Genomic DNA, 16,990 nt, shown 5'->3' with positions numbered 1-16,990 from the left:
TGTCTCCCCCTTTAAAACCTGCCCCTTTTCCTTTGTTTCCTCAGCCTTGTACTGGACTCGGTTGAATGCACTTCAGTGCTGATTGTTTCTCGTTCTTGTGACAGTGGCGTAGTCGGCAGGATGGAGAAGTCCCGGAAGAGAAGGGGACAGGACTTGCAGTATACCCAGGTGGGAGCGTACCGGGGCTGAGTATTCAGGCGGGGAGGGTGCCCCGTGGTTCGGCGTGACCCGGTGCGGGCTCCGCTCCCGGCACTCATAACTAGGCCATCTGGAGAGGCCAAGGAGTGTGCGGGTGGGGCTCACAGAATTGGGCTGCCCTGGAGGGGGGAGGCAAAAGGGACTCCGTATGCTCTCTTGGGGGAGAGTGCCTGCCTCCCTGCGAAACCAAAGCCCCATTTACCACCTAGGGGTGCCCCAGACTGGCAGGTGAATAAAATAAAAAAATGGAGGTTGGACCCTGAGCGGCCGACCAACAAACAAGCCTGGTCCTTATGGGCAATGGTAGGGCATTGGCTACGGCCATTTGAAAACACGCCCTACCAAATAATAGAGCAGGTAGCTTGCTATCTGCTCCTGGAAGCGCTTCCCCGTGGCTTCACCCAGCCGGTTTGGGGCAAGCAGTTTAAGAACATGTCTGAGCTCATAGAGCTTATGGAACACAGAGGCGGCCTCACACTCTGGGGGAGCAAAACCGTCCTCATGTCAAACTCAGCCGGGGTACGTTCCAAGACCTAGCCCCTCCCTGTACAATCCGGAGCTCGTATTGGCGTCCGCGGTGCCGCGGGCGCGCAAACTGCTTGGAGGCAAGGAGGAATGCAGGTGGAGGGCGAGGAGGGGTTGGTGTGCTCTGGCTAATCCGTTGGCGGTCCCACATACTGGCGTGGTGATCGTCAACGGACACAAGACCACAGGTTTGTTAGACTCCGGCAGCAACATTTCCATTGTTGCCCGCCGCTTTGTGCAACCGCATCAGTGGCTAAAATTTAAGACTGGTATAACCTGTGTCCACGGAGACATCCGCTGGTACAGGTCCGCTGCTTGTGTCATCAGTTACGGAGGGTCAGTTCGTAAACTCACCGTAGCGGTCCTACCTGATCCTCCACACCCTGTGATACTAGGGGGACTGGTCTAAAATCAAAAGCGGTGAGACACATACCACTCCCGGGGTTAATTTGGGCCTCGTTATGGACGGAGATAACCCGTCTCAAGCTGCCTCCACGCCGTGTAATCAGCCAGCAGAGAGAGATGAAGTGGTCGCCCTGACTGACGTGGCAACTCCCGGGCCGTCGCGGGCTAACACGTCATCCACCAACGCCGCGCGGAGCGGGAGGGAAACCGCCCATTGAGGTCGACGCTGACCCTCTCTCCGTGTTGCGGTTCCAATTTAAAGAAACACCGGCTTCTTTTAGAAGGGAGCAATGGAATGACGACTCCCTGAAGTTTGTAAAAAATGCAGTGGTCCTTGTCAATGGCCAGCGCACTAGTCAGTCGATGCCACAGGGCCCCTACTTTGTGCTAGATAATGACCTCCTTTACCGTGTAGCAATGCATGACGGGCAGGAGACGAGGCTGCTAGGGGTATACTGGAGACGAGGAATACTAGGGGTATTCAGCACTGTAGCGTGGGGATCCCAAAGAAGTCTTGACAGACCAGGGGACCCCCTTCACCTCGGAGACGTTCAAGGAGACTGCCAGATTACTGAAAATAAAGCATTTAAAGACCTCGGTGTATCATCCTCAAACCGACGGATTAGTAGAGAGGTTTAATCAAACTCTCAAGCAAATGCTGCGTAAGGTGGTCAGCGAGGATGGAAGGAACTGGGATCAGCTCCTCCCCCTCGTCCTTTTTGCCTATCGGGAAGTCCCACAAGCCTCCACGGGGTTCTCCCCTTTTGAACTACTGTACGGGCGACAACCTCGGGGCATATTAGATATTTTGAAAGAAGGCTGGGAAGAAGAGGCTCTTCCCTCCACAAACATACTGGAGTATATCGCGCAGTTACGCGATAGATTTGGAAAGATTCGCCTGTCCTTAAAAGTCACATGGAGGAGGCTCAAGCAGCACAGGCCGGTACTACAACGCGCACGTCTCTTCGGGAGTTCCGCCCGGAGATCGGGTCATGGTCCTAGTGCCTACCTCCCACTCTAAATTGCTTGCCCACTGGCAGGGCCCCTCGAAGTTAAGGAGAGGAAGGGACTGGTCGACTATTTGGTGAGTCAACCCAATCGTCGGCCAAAGGAGCGGGTTTATCATGTGAACCTGCTGAAACCGTGGAAGGACAGGGACCCCGATCCCTCCTCCGGCCAGCCCCGCTCACTCTTCGCTCACACACACGACCTTAACTTCGGCACGGACTTAAGTCCCAGACAGCGGCAGGAGCTGGAAACAGTTATCCGGACCGTTCGGGAGGTAGTCAGTGAGAACCCTGGAAGGACCTCTCTGATTGAGCACAACATCGTGACAGAGCCGGGGTTGTTGTCCGAGAACGCCTATCGTCTTCCCGAGGCAAAAGGCTGAAGTGGAGCTTGAGATCAAGCGCATGCTGGAGCTAGGTGTGATTGAGGAAAGTTATAGTCCCTGGTCCAGCCCCATTGTGCTCGTCGGTAAGCCTGGCGGAGTTGGAGGTTCTGCAATGACTTCCCGGCTTAATCAAGTCTCCCAATTTGATGCCTATCCAATGCCACGCGTGGGCGACCTCCTCGAGAGGCTTGGACAGGCTCAATACCTGACCACACTTGACATGACGAAAGGGTACTGGCAGGTTCCTTTAACGGACTCCGAAGGAAAAACGCGTTTAGTACCCCTAGCGGACACTGGCAGTATCGTGTCCTTCCATTTGGGTTACACGGGCTCCAGCAACCTTTCAGCGTCTGGTGGACAAAGTGCTTCGCCTCATAACTCATACAGTGCTGCCTACCTGGATGGCGTGGTCATCTATTCCAGCACATGGAAGGAACACCTACAGCATGTCCAAGCGGTATTACGGACACTTGGTGAGGCCGGGCTCCGGATTAATCCCAAGAAATGCTTCTTTGGATTAAGCGAAGCCAAATATTTAGGCTACCTGGTGGGTCGGGGTACCGTAAGGCCACAGTGCTCCAAAATTGATGCCATTCTGAAATGGCCCGTCCATGAACCAAGCGGCAGGTCCAAGCCTTTCGGGTTAGCGGGTACTACCGCCGGTTTGTACCCGGTTTTGGAGAGCGGCGCCTTGACTGATTTAACAAAGAAGAGGGCCCCAAACATTGTGGCATGGACTGAAAAAACAGGGGCTGCATTTGGTGACTTAAAGCAGGCCCTTACGTCCACACCTATTTTGATGGCACCTAACTTTTCTTTGCCTTTCATCCTCCAGACGGACGCTTCGGACACAGGCCTGGGCCGTGCTGAGCCAAAGCGTCGATGGTGTGGAGCACCCCATCATGTTCCTGAGCGGAAACTGTTGGACCGGAGACCAGGTATGCTGCGGTGGAGAGGGAGGCTCTGGCGATTAAATGGGCGATTACTCAGCTTAGGTACTACCTGTTGGGCCGGGAATTCACCCTTGTCACGGACCATGCACCTCTACAGTGGATGGCCCTCCACAAGGAGTCGAATCCGCGGGTCACCCGGTGGTTTCTTGACCTGCAGCCGTAAGTTTTCGCTCGTTCATCATCGGGCTCCATGCCAACGCTGATGCTCTATCTCGGGTTCACGACCTCTCGGTTAGGGTCGCCCGACCCGCCGGGTCTGGGCTAAGGGGGGGGCCTTGTCACACACGTGCGCATGGGAGACAGCTAAAGGGCTTGAGTGAAGGCAGTTCGGAGGCATGCCGGGGTGTGGCAGAGTGCACTGACTCTTTTCTCCCTTGCCTGTAGACCATCCCGGGATTTCACCTGGCTCTCCTGACATCACTTCCGGGACTGAGCCAATGGAAGTCGGCCACACCAGCTCCAGTCCCTCTGATGTCACCTCCGGCTATGAACCAATGGTGGAAGACCACATGCCAGATCCATATGACCTCACTTCCTGTCTCCCCCTTTAAAACCTGCCCCTTTTCCTTTGTTTCCTCAGTCTTGTACTGGACTCGGTTGAATGCACTTCAGTGCTGATTGTTTTGATAAAACGACCTTTTGCAGCCAGGATACTACATTATACGGGTGGCTGCCCCAACTCTTTATCTGTCCATGTCTCGTTCTTGTGACACCACACACAGCATAACAACACAAACATCTCATACCAGCTGTCAAGTATGGTGGTGGAGGGGTGATAATTTGGGCTCGTTTTGCAGCCACAGGAACTAGGCACCTTGCAGTCATTGAGTCATCCACGAACTCCCCAGTATACCTAAGTATTCTAGAGTCAAAAGTGAGGACATTTGTCTGACAGCTAAAGCTTGTTCGAAATTGGGTCATGTAACAAGAGAATGATCCCAAGCACATCAGCAAATCAATAACAGAATGGCTGAAAAAGAAAAGAATCTAATTATTTCAATGGCCCAGTCAAAGTCCAAACATCAACCCAATTGAAATGCTGTGATGGGCCCTTAAGAGAGCTGTGCATAAACAAAAACCTGTAAACCTCAATGAAATAAAGAAATGTTGTAAAGAAGAGGGGGTCAAAATTCCTCCACCATGACGTGAGAGACTGATAATGTTATACAGAAAATAATGACTTCCAAGTTATTGCTGCTAAAGGTGGATACAAGCTATTGAATCATGGGGTGTACTTAGTTTTTAACACATGGCTTCTCCATTTTGGCTTAATTTTTGGTAAATAAATAATGACACAGTGGAATCTGTTTTGTGTTGTTTTATACCTGAGGGTTAGATTTAAATTATTTTAGAACCTGGTAAGGACCAGATGTTTTTTTAAATTATGTCCTGATACAAAAAACCATAGAGCTAGTGATGGGAAAATGAAGCCTCATAAAGCTTTGAGATGCTTTCTTTCTATTTGTGCCGAAAAAGATTAGAAGCTTTGAAGCCTCAGCCCCAGCCCCAGTATGAACAGCGACATCTGGTGGTTAACTGAGGTCAAGGCAAGCTCTCAAGAGCGCAAGTGAAGCAGCACTCACTGTTTCAGTCTCATGTCACCAGTAAAAGATCAGAAAAGTCTGCGTTCATCATATTCTGCTAAGGTCCTTGTCTATTTATACTATTTAACTTTTGAATGCCATTTTCCGCGGTTAGTCGCCATCTGTCACCAAAGCTCTCCAAATCTCTCCCTCTCCTCACAAGCCAACATTGTTGAATGAGAATGATGCATTTATAGAGGCGACCTGTTCAACCAACGAAACACTGTCAAACCAATGAAGCAACTGTGAAACACTGATGCCGTTCAAATTATCAAACATCACAGGTCACGTGACAGCTGTGTTTTTGACCCAAGCTCCAACAAGGTGATTCGACTCACTAAGCTTCAGATTGACTGACACAAGCTTTGACACTTCGATATTATTTCCCCATCTCTACATGAGACTGAAACAGTGATGGCTGCTTCACTTGCGCACTTGAGAGCAAAGGAGGAGAAATACTTTGTCTCAATAATTATAGACCAATTTCTAAATTGTCATGTCCAGCAAAAGTTCTAGAATCTTTAGTAAATGATCATCTTAAAGCATTTATTTCTTTTATTCTGTCCTGGACAGTCGTTATTCTTGTTTCAAAGGATAGTATAGTAATGTTATTACTGTAGACAGATAGAAACACTGAGCTTCCCTTTGTTTGAGTATACTTGCATATGATCACCACATCCATTTGTCTGCATGAAACAACTGGGCTCCTAGTTATCCTGTTTTGTTTAACTATGGCACAGTTTATACTTCTATGAAAGTTTGTTGGGAAGACTACAAATTAGATGAGATTTCTTTAATACAGCACGATTAATATGAAGATCCCTGTATGTGTGATGTTTGTTGAGGACATTGAGAATTAATGTTGCACAGTTTAGATGGGGCTCAATTAAAAAAAAAATATAATTCACGACAGAACCTCTGATGTTGCTTTCAGCAAAGGTGGGCAAACACTAACGGAAACAGGATATATCATTGAGAGATGAAAGGAATACTTAATGTAACTTATGAACCCAGTGTATACACCTGCCTCGGAGAAGGCAGTTCTAAAGCAGTGATTGGCATTTAGTCATCTGTATAATCTTTGTGCCCGAGGTTACTGCAGCAAATGAAAAACTCTGTACCATAGGTAAATTAAATCCAATCAAAAAGATTAAAAGTACTGCATGTTTTAAAAATGTAAACACATCACTTCAGTATTGAGGAAAGTGCATCAGAACTGGCAGACTGGTGTGATGGCTCTCGTCTTTAAAAGGGGTTCAAAAATGCATGTTTCAGTTACTGTGGAGTCACACTCTTCAGCCGCCCTGGTAAAAACTACACCAGGGTACAAGAATGGACAGTCAGTCAGATTCAAGAACTACAAGGATTCCATGCTGACTGTGGAACATCAGACTGATTCTTTGTCTTTAAACATGAGTCATAGGAGAGTGTCAGTGTTGTTTATTTATACTTTGTTGATAAGGACAGGGAGGTCTGGTCAGTGCAGTTTAGAGTATTGTTACTGCAATCATCATAAGGAAAAGCAAAAATAAAATGATTATGATGATATCATTTGTCAGTTTAAACAATCTTTCATTTTAACTATTTCCTATCTAAAATTACAGCTTTATGATAATGCTACAAAACAACAATAAATTACTGATGAGTATTATTTAAAAAAAATGACTGCATACAGAGTTAAATGGTGTTGCCACATCATTAAAATACCTGAAAGAAAGTGTGATTATATTGAGGATAGATTGTAAAAAGCAGCATGCAAATGCACATTTGGCTTACATGTGTTTTAAGAATGTGAACTAGTACAATTTTTGATACTACTAGTGCTAGAAACTCAAGTATTTTGAATTCTAAAAGGTGTTGATTTGCTTGGCTCTTCTTTACTTTGCCACACTTAGTAAGGTTGATACACTAAAACATAGTCGCGTCAAAATGAAGTTTTGTAAATATTATGAATGACTTTTAATATATATGCATCATAAGATATACAGTATCTACTAGGTTTAACTCTCTCTCTGTTGTTTAATTTCACATCACCCAAACTCATCTTGGACAACTGTTATGGCAGTATTGTTTATGTATTATTAACTGGCTGATCCACTGGGGTTTTAATTTACAGTATGGTGTACTTTGTTTTCCTTTAAACTTAATTTAGTGATGTTCCATGCAGAAACAAATTCTTCTTTTGGCTGCTCCCGTTAGGGGTCGCCACAGCGGATCATCTTCTTCCATCTCTTTCTGTCCTCTGCATCTTGTTCTGTTACACCCATCACCTGCATGTCCTCTCACACAACATCCATAAACCTTCACTTAGGCCTTCCTCTTACCTGGCAGCTCTATCCTTAACATCCTTCTCCCAATATACTCAGCATCTCTCCTCTGTACATGTCCAAACCAACGCAATCTCGCCTCTCTGAGTTTGTCTCCCAACCGTCCAACTTCAGCTGACCCTCTAATGTACTCATTTCTAATCCTATCCATCCTTGTCACACCCAATGCATATCTTAGCATCTTTAAATTTGCTACCTCCAGCTCTGTCTCCTGCTTTCTGGTCAGTGCCACCATTACCAACCCATATAACATAGCTGCTCTCACTACCATCCTGTAGACCTTCCCTTTGACTCTTGCCGATACCCGTCTGTCACATATTACTCCTGACACTCTTTTCCACCATGCCTGCACTCTCTTTTTCACCTCCCTTGCACATTCCCCATTACTCTATACTGTTGATCCCAAGTATTTAAACTCCTCCACCTTTGCCAACTCTACTCCCTGCATCCTCACTATTCCACTGACCTCCCTCTCATTTACTCACATGTATTTTGTCTTGTTCCTATTGACCTTCATTTCTCTCCTCTCTAGAGCATATCTCCACCACTCCAGGGTCTCCTCAACCTGCTCCCTACTATTGCTACAGATCACAATCTCATCAAAGATCATAGTCCATGGGGACTCCTGTCTAATCTCGTCTGTCAACCTGTCCATCACCATTGCAAATAAGAAAGGGCTCAGAGCTGATCCCTGATGTAATCCCACCTCCACGTTGAATGCATTCGTTACTCCTAGCACAGACTTCACCACTGTCACACTTCCCTCATATATATCCTGTACAACTCTTATGTACTTCTCTTTCACTCCCGACTTCCTCATACAATACCACAGCTGCTCTCGAGGCAACCTGTCATATGCTTTCTCCAGGTCCACAAAGACGCAATGCAACTCCTTCTGGCCTTCTCTAAACTTCTCCATCAACATCCTCAGAGCAAACACTACATCTGTTGTGCTGTTTCTTGGCATGAAACCATACTGCTGCTCACTAATTATCACCTCACTTCTTAACCTAGCTTCCACTACTCTTTCCCAGGCAGAAACTAAATATATAAAAATAAAAAAAAAAACTGTTGTTGAAAACACTACCTTAGAAAAGATGCAATGATCCTAGATAAGAAATAATATGGTGAAAATAATGAAACCGATTTTTTTATACTTAAGATAATTTTTATTACCTTCTGCAGGTTGAAATGCTTGTTGTTGAAGATTATAAAATTCTCTTGCAATACTGTCTGCCAATTTTTCACACCAGTTTTTAGAAGGACAAAACAAGAGCACAGAGTGGCCATCCCTAACAGTTTCATAGCAAAGACTGACAATGTGATCCTCATCTCCCTAAAATAAATAAAACAAAAGAACATTTACATGTAGGTATCTATTTTACAATTCAGTATAAGTTTACAAGATTCTAGCCAGGAACAGTCATAATTACCTTAACTTTCAAAGTAGGCTGAAACTCTTTAACTACTTTCATTGAGCTGTCATAAATTGTATTTCCAACCTTCATCATCTCCAGAAGAGGTACAGGACGATAATCAGTGCTATACAGCTCAGCACTGAGCCACTTAGCTAATAAATTCAAATTAGGCAATGTAGCACTCATGCCAACAATTTGTACATATTCCTTAAGAGAAGATGTGCTTGACTGAGAATTCCTTCAAATGACAAAACATTTTTTTTATTAAAGAAGAAAAAAAACTGGTTAATTGAAGAAGTTCTATGTAGGTGCTATCTTCTGCTATTAAGGTCTAGGAAACCTAAACGAATACACTTTGCATTCCACTGACTTCATTTTCAGTCCAATCATAACCTAATATTCTGGTATTCAATATCCTAGGAATAGCTGTAATTCATACTCATGTAACGTAGCTGTAAAGAAATGAACGTGTTATTTAAGGTAATCCAAATAAAATGAAGCATTTGAATAGAAATACAAATACACAAAGTTAGCCAGTTATCTTCAATAGAAGCAATATCAGATAACTAATGAATCCAAAACAGAAACAATCAGGGAAAACAACCGACTGCTACATAGGCCTAAACCCAACAAGACTGAAAAACTGAATAGCTGATTGAATCAAATAATTTTAAAACTGGTTATAGTTATAGTACACCACCTTTAAATTTCTCCAATTATAGAAAAGTTTAATTAACTTTACCAATTATACTGGTTTTCATATATTCCTGGTCTGGATGGAGAATGAAATTAGTTCAAAACGTCTGGACATATTTTTGTCTCAAATTTTAAATCCAAACTATTGTTATAACTGGCATAACTGTTATTTTACATTATCATCAACTCATATGTCCATTATTAAGTGATATTAACAAACTGAAGGATACAAAATAAATTAAACTCAACTCTATATACACACACACACACATTTCATTTATGTGTATATACACAATTGTGGCAATTTCAATTTTATTTTAAACACACAGTTTCAGAAATAAATCATACTAAATGCAAGATAATGGAGGAATGAGTAGAATGCTTAAGAAGAATTTTAATAAGACTGGAAAGAAATAATCTATTATATCATTGTACACACATTATTTGGGATTTTGTTTCCATCTGTTTAATAATTTAAACATTTTACACCAAAAATATATTTCTGAAGCAGTTTTTTGAAAATGGAAAGATCATCGGAAAAAAACATTTCTTAATGCAAACTTTTTAACTTGTGTTTATTCTGACATGTTTTGCTAGCTAATGTATGATAGGGTGAACCAGATTTCCTGAACAAATCCAAATCAAAATAGACTGCCTAATAAATGGCCATAATTCCAACATTATCATTGTATACATATATGTAGCATCTATATATGCAGTGGAACCTCGGGTCATGAACATCTCTGAACAAATCGGGTTACAACCAAAAGGTTCGCCAAACTTTTGCATCTGTTCACAACCACATACTCGGGTGACGAACAAGCCAGTTTCCCTTCAGGTTCGTACGCACCGATGATTTCCACATGTGTTCAGTCTCTCCCTGTGCATTCGCTGTGAACTCTTTGTGCTCTATTTCGTTTCCCTTCCGGTTCGTACGCGCGGATGATTTCTGCATGTGTTCAGTCTCTCCCTGTACTGTACATTGATCTCTGTGTATCACGCAGAGGGACTGTCCCTCAAAACTGTAACCTCCTCTCAACCCAGCTTCCTCCTGTGGGGTAGCGGGTCCAGAGCTCCCATCAAAAAGGCCAGTTTTAATAAATAATCACCGCACTCACGGCTTAGCGAGGGGGCGTGGTGGTGTGTGGCCGAAGCGGTTCCTGAGGAGTTCATGATGTGGGCATTTCTCACCTAAGTGCATAGGTGAGAAGCGGTCCGCATCCGTAATTGTTCCCAGGAGCTGCTGATTGCCACGACCACCACGTCCTCTTCATAAATAGAAGTGTGAGTTGGCTAAAGGGAAAAAGAAGAGAACAGGAAAGAACAGGAGGTTGCAGGAGGAGAAAGCTGGTGCAGGAGAGAGAGAGAGAGAGAGCAGGCTCACGTGCAGCTGAGCAGGGAGCCTGGGTGTTTGTCTCAGTGTTATTCAATGTTTTTACATTTAGTTTACTATTACACTGTGCATTCTATGGTATAATTAACTATTTTTGTGCTTAAAAATCTTTAAAGAAAATATATTTACACTAGCAGAATACCCGCGCTTCGCAGCTGAGAAGTAGTGTGTTAAAGAAGTTATGAAAAAGAAAAGCAAACATTTTAAAAATAACGTAAGATGATTGTTAATGTAATTGTTTTGTCATTAATATGAGTGTTGTTGTCATATCTATTTATATATATATATATATATATATATATATAGTAAAATACCTGCGATTGGCAGCGGAGAAGTAAAAGAAAAGGAAACATTTTAATAATAGCGTAACATGATTGACAATGTAATTGTTTTGTCATTGTCATGAGTGTTGCTGGCATATATATATATATATATATATATATATATATATATATATATATATATATATATATATATATACACACACACACACACACATCTATACACATATATATATATACAGTTATATATATATACATATACATACATATATACATATACATATATATACACATACTGTATATATACACACACACATATATACAACTGTATATACAACATATACATATCTACATATATACTGTATATACACATATATATCTACATATATATTAGGGGTGGGACTCGATTAAAAAATTAATCCAATTAATTAGAGGCTGTGTAAGAATTAATCTTGATTAATGTATGTAATTCACACGTAAATTTGCCCCAAATCGCAAATGTTTTTTTTTTAATTTAAAACGGTTTTAGTGGGCTTACAGAATCAAATAATAGACATGGACATGAATATTGTAAACTGAAGCTGTTTTAATTTCTGAAAAAAGCTTTTAAACTGCATTTGAATTCAAAACAGAAACAAAAATATCATCCCTGGTTAAAATTGGGCAGACTTAAAAATAAAGTGGTAGTTTAAGTACTTTAAGTACATTTTCAGAATAGTATTGTCTTTAAATAATAATAACCAAAATTTCAACATAAAGTGCAGTTTTTCTTCTTAAAAAATAAGTCAGAAACATAAAAGGTAATTTGACCAGCTTACTCTTTAAACTCTGAGTAACATTAGCCAAAATTATTTTGTACATTAGGCTAAAACAGTGTGATCATTGAACATTTTGTAATTAGATGTATTTAGAATTACTAACGGTCACGGAAGTCCAATGATCCCCAGTAAGAGCCACAAAGTCCGCTTTCTGTAATGCATCTAATTTTGCTTGCTTTTCAGTGTGCACAAAACCATGCTTTTATCAAGGCTTCGCTCGGTAAGTCGAAATGATCAGTCGTAGGAACGCGCTTTATTCCGACTCTAACATTTTTGTAGCTGTGATGTGTGCATCAGTGTAATGGATGTACCAGGAAATCATGCATTGACAAAAGTTCCCGTTTGCTTGGAATTGAAAGTGTGATTAAATGCGTTATTTTTAAGCGTTATGGAGTACATGCATGAAGCTTCTCAGCTGTGCTTGTGCTAAGAAAGGGAAAATTTTAAAAATAGCGTAACATGATTCTGCGTTAACCTAATATTTTTCATACGTCCCAAACCAAGGAGATGCGAAGGTAAAATGAATCGGTAGCGCGTACATAGTCAGTACATCCCTCTCGAATCGAACCTCGAATGTCGGCGTTAGAGGCTTAAGACTCTACAATTGCCACAGCGTGTGGCTTGTCTATGCTAAAGTATGTATTGTAGATCGGGTATATATATACATTTATATATATACCCGTATGCAGTGGAGAAGTAGAAGTTATGAAAAGAAAAGGGAACATTTTAAAAATAGCGTAACATGATTGTCAATATACAGTAATTGTTTTGTGAGTGTTATTGAATGTTGCTGTCATCAAGGATTTGATTATCATTATTTCTTTCAATCAGGCTCGTATTTGTAGGATGTGTTCAAGTTACATTCCGTGTTTGTCAATCGTTGTAAAGATAAGAGGTTTCATTCATCGATTAGTTCCTTACTGCATCAATAAACAGCTCGTCTTCCTTTTATCTGTGATGTGACAAACTGCATGCACGGGTTTTTTTACACTGTCTTCCTTTAGCAGGACATTCACTTTTTCCACCGTGTGCTTTGTTTCCGCAGTAGCTGCACTTATGAATATGATTGTATGTATAAGACGCTTCATATTTTTTTGCTGCCTTCTCAATTGTGTAATTCGGTTTTGTTCAGCACTCTTTGGAACTGTTGCTTTTGTCTGTGCACTGCGTCAGTTCCGTGAGCAGCTTGGTGTTCTTGCATCGAAGGTTCCCAGCTGTACTGGTGCCATCTCGTGTAATGTCAGCTAAGACCCGCACTTAAAAGTTTCTCTCGCAGTTTCAATGAGTTTGTGCCAAACACCACCCTGACCATCTCATCTTCCTCTGCATAAGCACAGTCCTTCACCCGTGAACATTTACCGGCAGTGTTTGTATTGGATTGCCGCTGATGGACGGCCTTATATGGGCAGGCACTAAATTACAAACGCTAGTGGCAGCCTGTCTATGAACTTAATTTAATATAAACTTACGGTTCACGCCGTGCTTTGTTTCCGCAGTAGCTGTACTTATGAATATGCTTGTATGCATCATTTGCTTCATAATGTTTTTCTGCCTTCTCAATTGTGAAATGGCGTTTTGTGCTCATCGCTGTTTGGAGTTCTTCCTTGTACTCTACGTACTTACATAGGAGGCGTGATGATGTCACACGAAGCTCCGCCCCCCACGGCCATCTCCAACTCAAGACTCCATTACATTATATGGGGAAAAATAGCTTCCAGTTATGACCCTTATGCGTAGAATTTTGAAATGAAACCTGCCCAACTTTTGTAAGTAAGCTGTAAGGAATAAGCCTGCCAAATTTCAGCCTTCTACCTACACGGGAAGTTGGAGAATTAGTGATGAGTGAGTGAGTGAGTGAGGGCTTTGCCTTTTATTAGTATAGATACAGTTTCTGGAACAGATTAATTGTATTTACATACAATCCTACGGGGGAAATTACTTTGGGTTACGACCAGAGTTTTGGAATGAATTACGGTCGTGACCCGAGGTTCCACTGTACTTTGCATGTGTGTGTCTTTGTTGGTACTGTATCACTGCCACTGTTCTGAGGAGACATAAAAAGTGAAAATGCTTTTTTACTATGTACACGACAGTAAACTTGAACTTGACTTGGTGTCCCTTGAAAGTACGTCAGAAACAACACTGCAAAAAGGTGAAAGTGCAATAGGCAAAGAGGGCCGATATCACAAGTCAATCTTACATGGAAAAGAACAAAATATTACCACAAGTAGTACTTAGTTTTATTTACTGTATTACCTGGCTAATTTCTTCTGTACAACATAACGTATTTTAGTTAGTAAAAGTTCCAAGAGATAACCACGGCTTGCGTCTCCCAGCATATGCAACTCATCAACTACAACAATTCCTAAAAAACAAAATGAAAGGTTTTTATTGACCTTGTTTAATTTACTTTAACAGAAATGTTTTTAAAGAGCTTGGTCTTATGTTTGAAAAAGTAAAAATACTTTTGCATACTTGTAAAGGGTACCTTAATTCTTTATGAGCTATGGGCTCAATCATAACATTAGGCTTGTTTCAGGTGTCCAGTGCATTGACTGAGCAGAAGTTCAAAATAATTCGTACTCTACACAGAAACTTTATTATCAAAACACATGCTATATACCAAATAAAATAAACCCTGCTCCTTCAATTGGATGTAAATGTAAACCACATTACTACAAATAACTCAATGCAAATGTAGCAATTTTCCAGGTATACAGCATGAATTAAAGATATAATGTAATCTATATATTTGGCTATGTTATCTATCTAGTAGAAGATGTGGATTTATCCAATTTCCAGATATGAAAGAGTAATAAGTAATGGAAGACATACACCATTTTTGTTTTGTTTAAAAAATGTATGGTTCACAGACACTCAAACAATCTTAAATCAGTAAGAATTTGGCTTAAGTATAGGCTGAGATAAAATACTCCTGAGAGACAATTTTAAAATGAATATATTTGTTCAAACATCTGTACCAAAAGTGTTTTGTACATGCTCAACATTTAGGACTTTTTGAAATTTTAAAATGTATGATATACTTCTTTATGGTAGAGCTTACTATTATTCTAACGGCAATAGTCAAAATGTAATTAACTTTACTTTGGCAAAAAATTAAGTTCTCTACTTCATAAAATTTACTCCTCCTCATCTCAATAACTACACATTTATTGGCATAATTACTCCATTTCTGAGGTTCTCTAGTTACTTTGTAAACAAAGCACTTTTTGGAAAGGAAAAATCTGGAGGTTTCAAGTTAAGGTCCAAGCTTGTTGACAGTTTACATGATGGTCAAATATGCAAGTAAGAATTACACTGTAGTCAATACATGTAATAATAAAGTTTTATTTTAACTACATACAGAACTTCGCTAGAACATATAAGGATGCATTGAAATTGTGAGGACCTCAAAACGTTCACTTAAGAACAACATAAACCATTTCAGAAATGGCTAAAACTTTGAAACTGGCTTTAGGTACTGTACATTTATTTCTCTGCTGTATTGTCCTTTATGAAAACTACTGTACATCCCCAAAAAATGAAAGCAGAACCAACTCTTGAATTTCATTAGAAAAAAGACTAATTCCAAAAATTAGAAGTGTGAATTGCTAGTTGTTAGCAATATTTAATGCATATATTTCATAGTGTCACTTTATATTTTACTGCATAAAATTAAAAAAAACAGACTGAAACATACAATCTATGCTATCCTTTTAGTATACTGCCTCACAAATTAATTTCATTTACCAAAAGGGCAGAAAGTTCTGCTAATGATTTCAAAGATGTTATCAAACACCTGTCCCTTAGACCAAATTTCAGTTTATTGTAAACGTATTTCCAGCAACTAAAACGTACACATTCTAATCAAAAGGGACGTCATTCACAAAATATCTTCAAAGTAGCAGTTGTCAGATTTTAGAGCATAGATGAGAGTCCAGTAAATTGAATAATTCATTCACACCTGTTGTTCCTAATAGTGAATTAGACATATGTATTAGTCATGAATTATTCATAACCATATTTGAATATAAAGATGTCAATGGGAGCACTTGGTACTAGAGTAACTTGGAACAAAGGTCAATGACTGACATGATACTTTTATTGTTTGATCTGAAGTTATTTTGATTCTTTTTTTTGGACACTTACATAACGAGAGATATGCTAAATCGTGAACTCATCATTACTTTGTAGTGAGCTGGCTTATTTCATAAATGGAAGAAAATTCTTAATTTACCAGACTGGTGCTTCCGAAATTACTTTTTGGCAATAGGAGATATGTATGTACACCTTTATAGTATTATATTAGAACATAAGAAAATAGATGCACACTTACACTGTGTGCACAATTATTAGGCAAGTGAGTATTTTGACCATATCATCATTTTTAATGCGTATATTCCAACTCCAAGCTGTATTAACTTGAATGCTTATTGGATTTAAGCACGTCAGGTGATGTGTATTTGTGTAATGAGGGAGGGTGTGGCCTAAGGAGATCAACACCCTATATCAAGGTGTGCAGAATTATTAGGCAGCTAGTTTTCCTCGGGCAAAATGGGCCAAAAAAGAGATTTAACTGACTCTGAAAAGTCAAAAATTGTAAAAAGTCTTTCAGAGGGATGCAGCACTTTTGGAATTGCTAAGATATTGGTGTGTGATCACAGAACCATCAAACATTTTGTTGCAAATAGTCAACAGGGTCGCAAGAAACGTGTTGAGAACAAAAGACGCAAATTAGCTGCCAAAGATTTGAGAAGAATCAAATGTGAAGCTACCAGGAACCCATTATCCTCCAGTACTTTCATATTCCAGAGCTGCAACCTACCTGGAGTGCCCAGAAGTACAAGGTGTTCAGTGCTCAAAGACATGGCCAACGTAAGGAGGGCTGAAACCCAACCACCACTGAACAAGAAACATAAGTTGAAACGTCAAAACTGGGCCAAGAAATATCTGAAGACAGATTTTTTCAAAGGTTTTATGGACCGATGAGATGAGAGTGA

At 40.8% G+C, this 16,990-nt stretch overlaps 1 protein-coding gene across 2 annotated transcripts in view; it reads right to left on the bottom strand.

Moving 5' to 3' along the window:
• The window catches only part of polq (polymerase (DNA directed), theta), a 90,722-nt gene that overhangs the window by 55,606 nt on the left and 18,126 nt on the right, over nt 1-16,990 (bottom strand). For both annotated transcript variants that reach the window (XM_039744325.1, XM_039744324.1), the window contains exons 7-9: nt 14,247-14,355; nt 8,818-9,040; nt 8,561-8,720 (exon numbers count right to left, since the gene is read on the bottom strand). In XM_039744325.1, the coding sequence (XP_039600259.1) occupies nt 8,561-8,720; nt 8,818-9,040; nt 14,247-14,355 (492 nt within the window). The remainder of the gene's footprint in view (nt 1-8,560; nt 8,721-8,817; nt 9,041-14,246; nt 14,356-16,990) is intronic.

Source organism: Polypterus senegalus, chromosome 2, assembly GCF_016835505.1.
Source record: "Polypterus senegalus isolate Bchr_013 chromosome 2, ASM1683550v1, whole genome shotgun sequence".
Classification (NCBI taxonomy): domain Eukaryota; kingdom Metazoa; phylum Chordata; class Cladistia; order Polypteriformes; family Polypteridae; genus Polypterus; species Polypterus senegalus.
The sequence above is the reverse complement of the archived record's forward strand: the minus strand, read 5'-3'. Positions and strand labels throughout refer to the sequence as shown.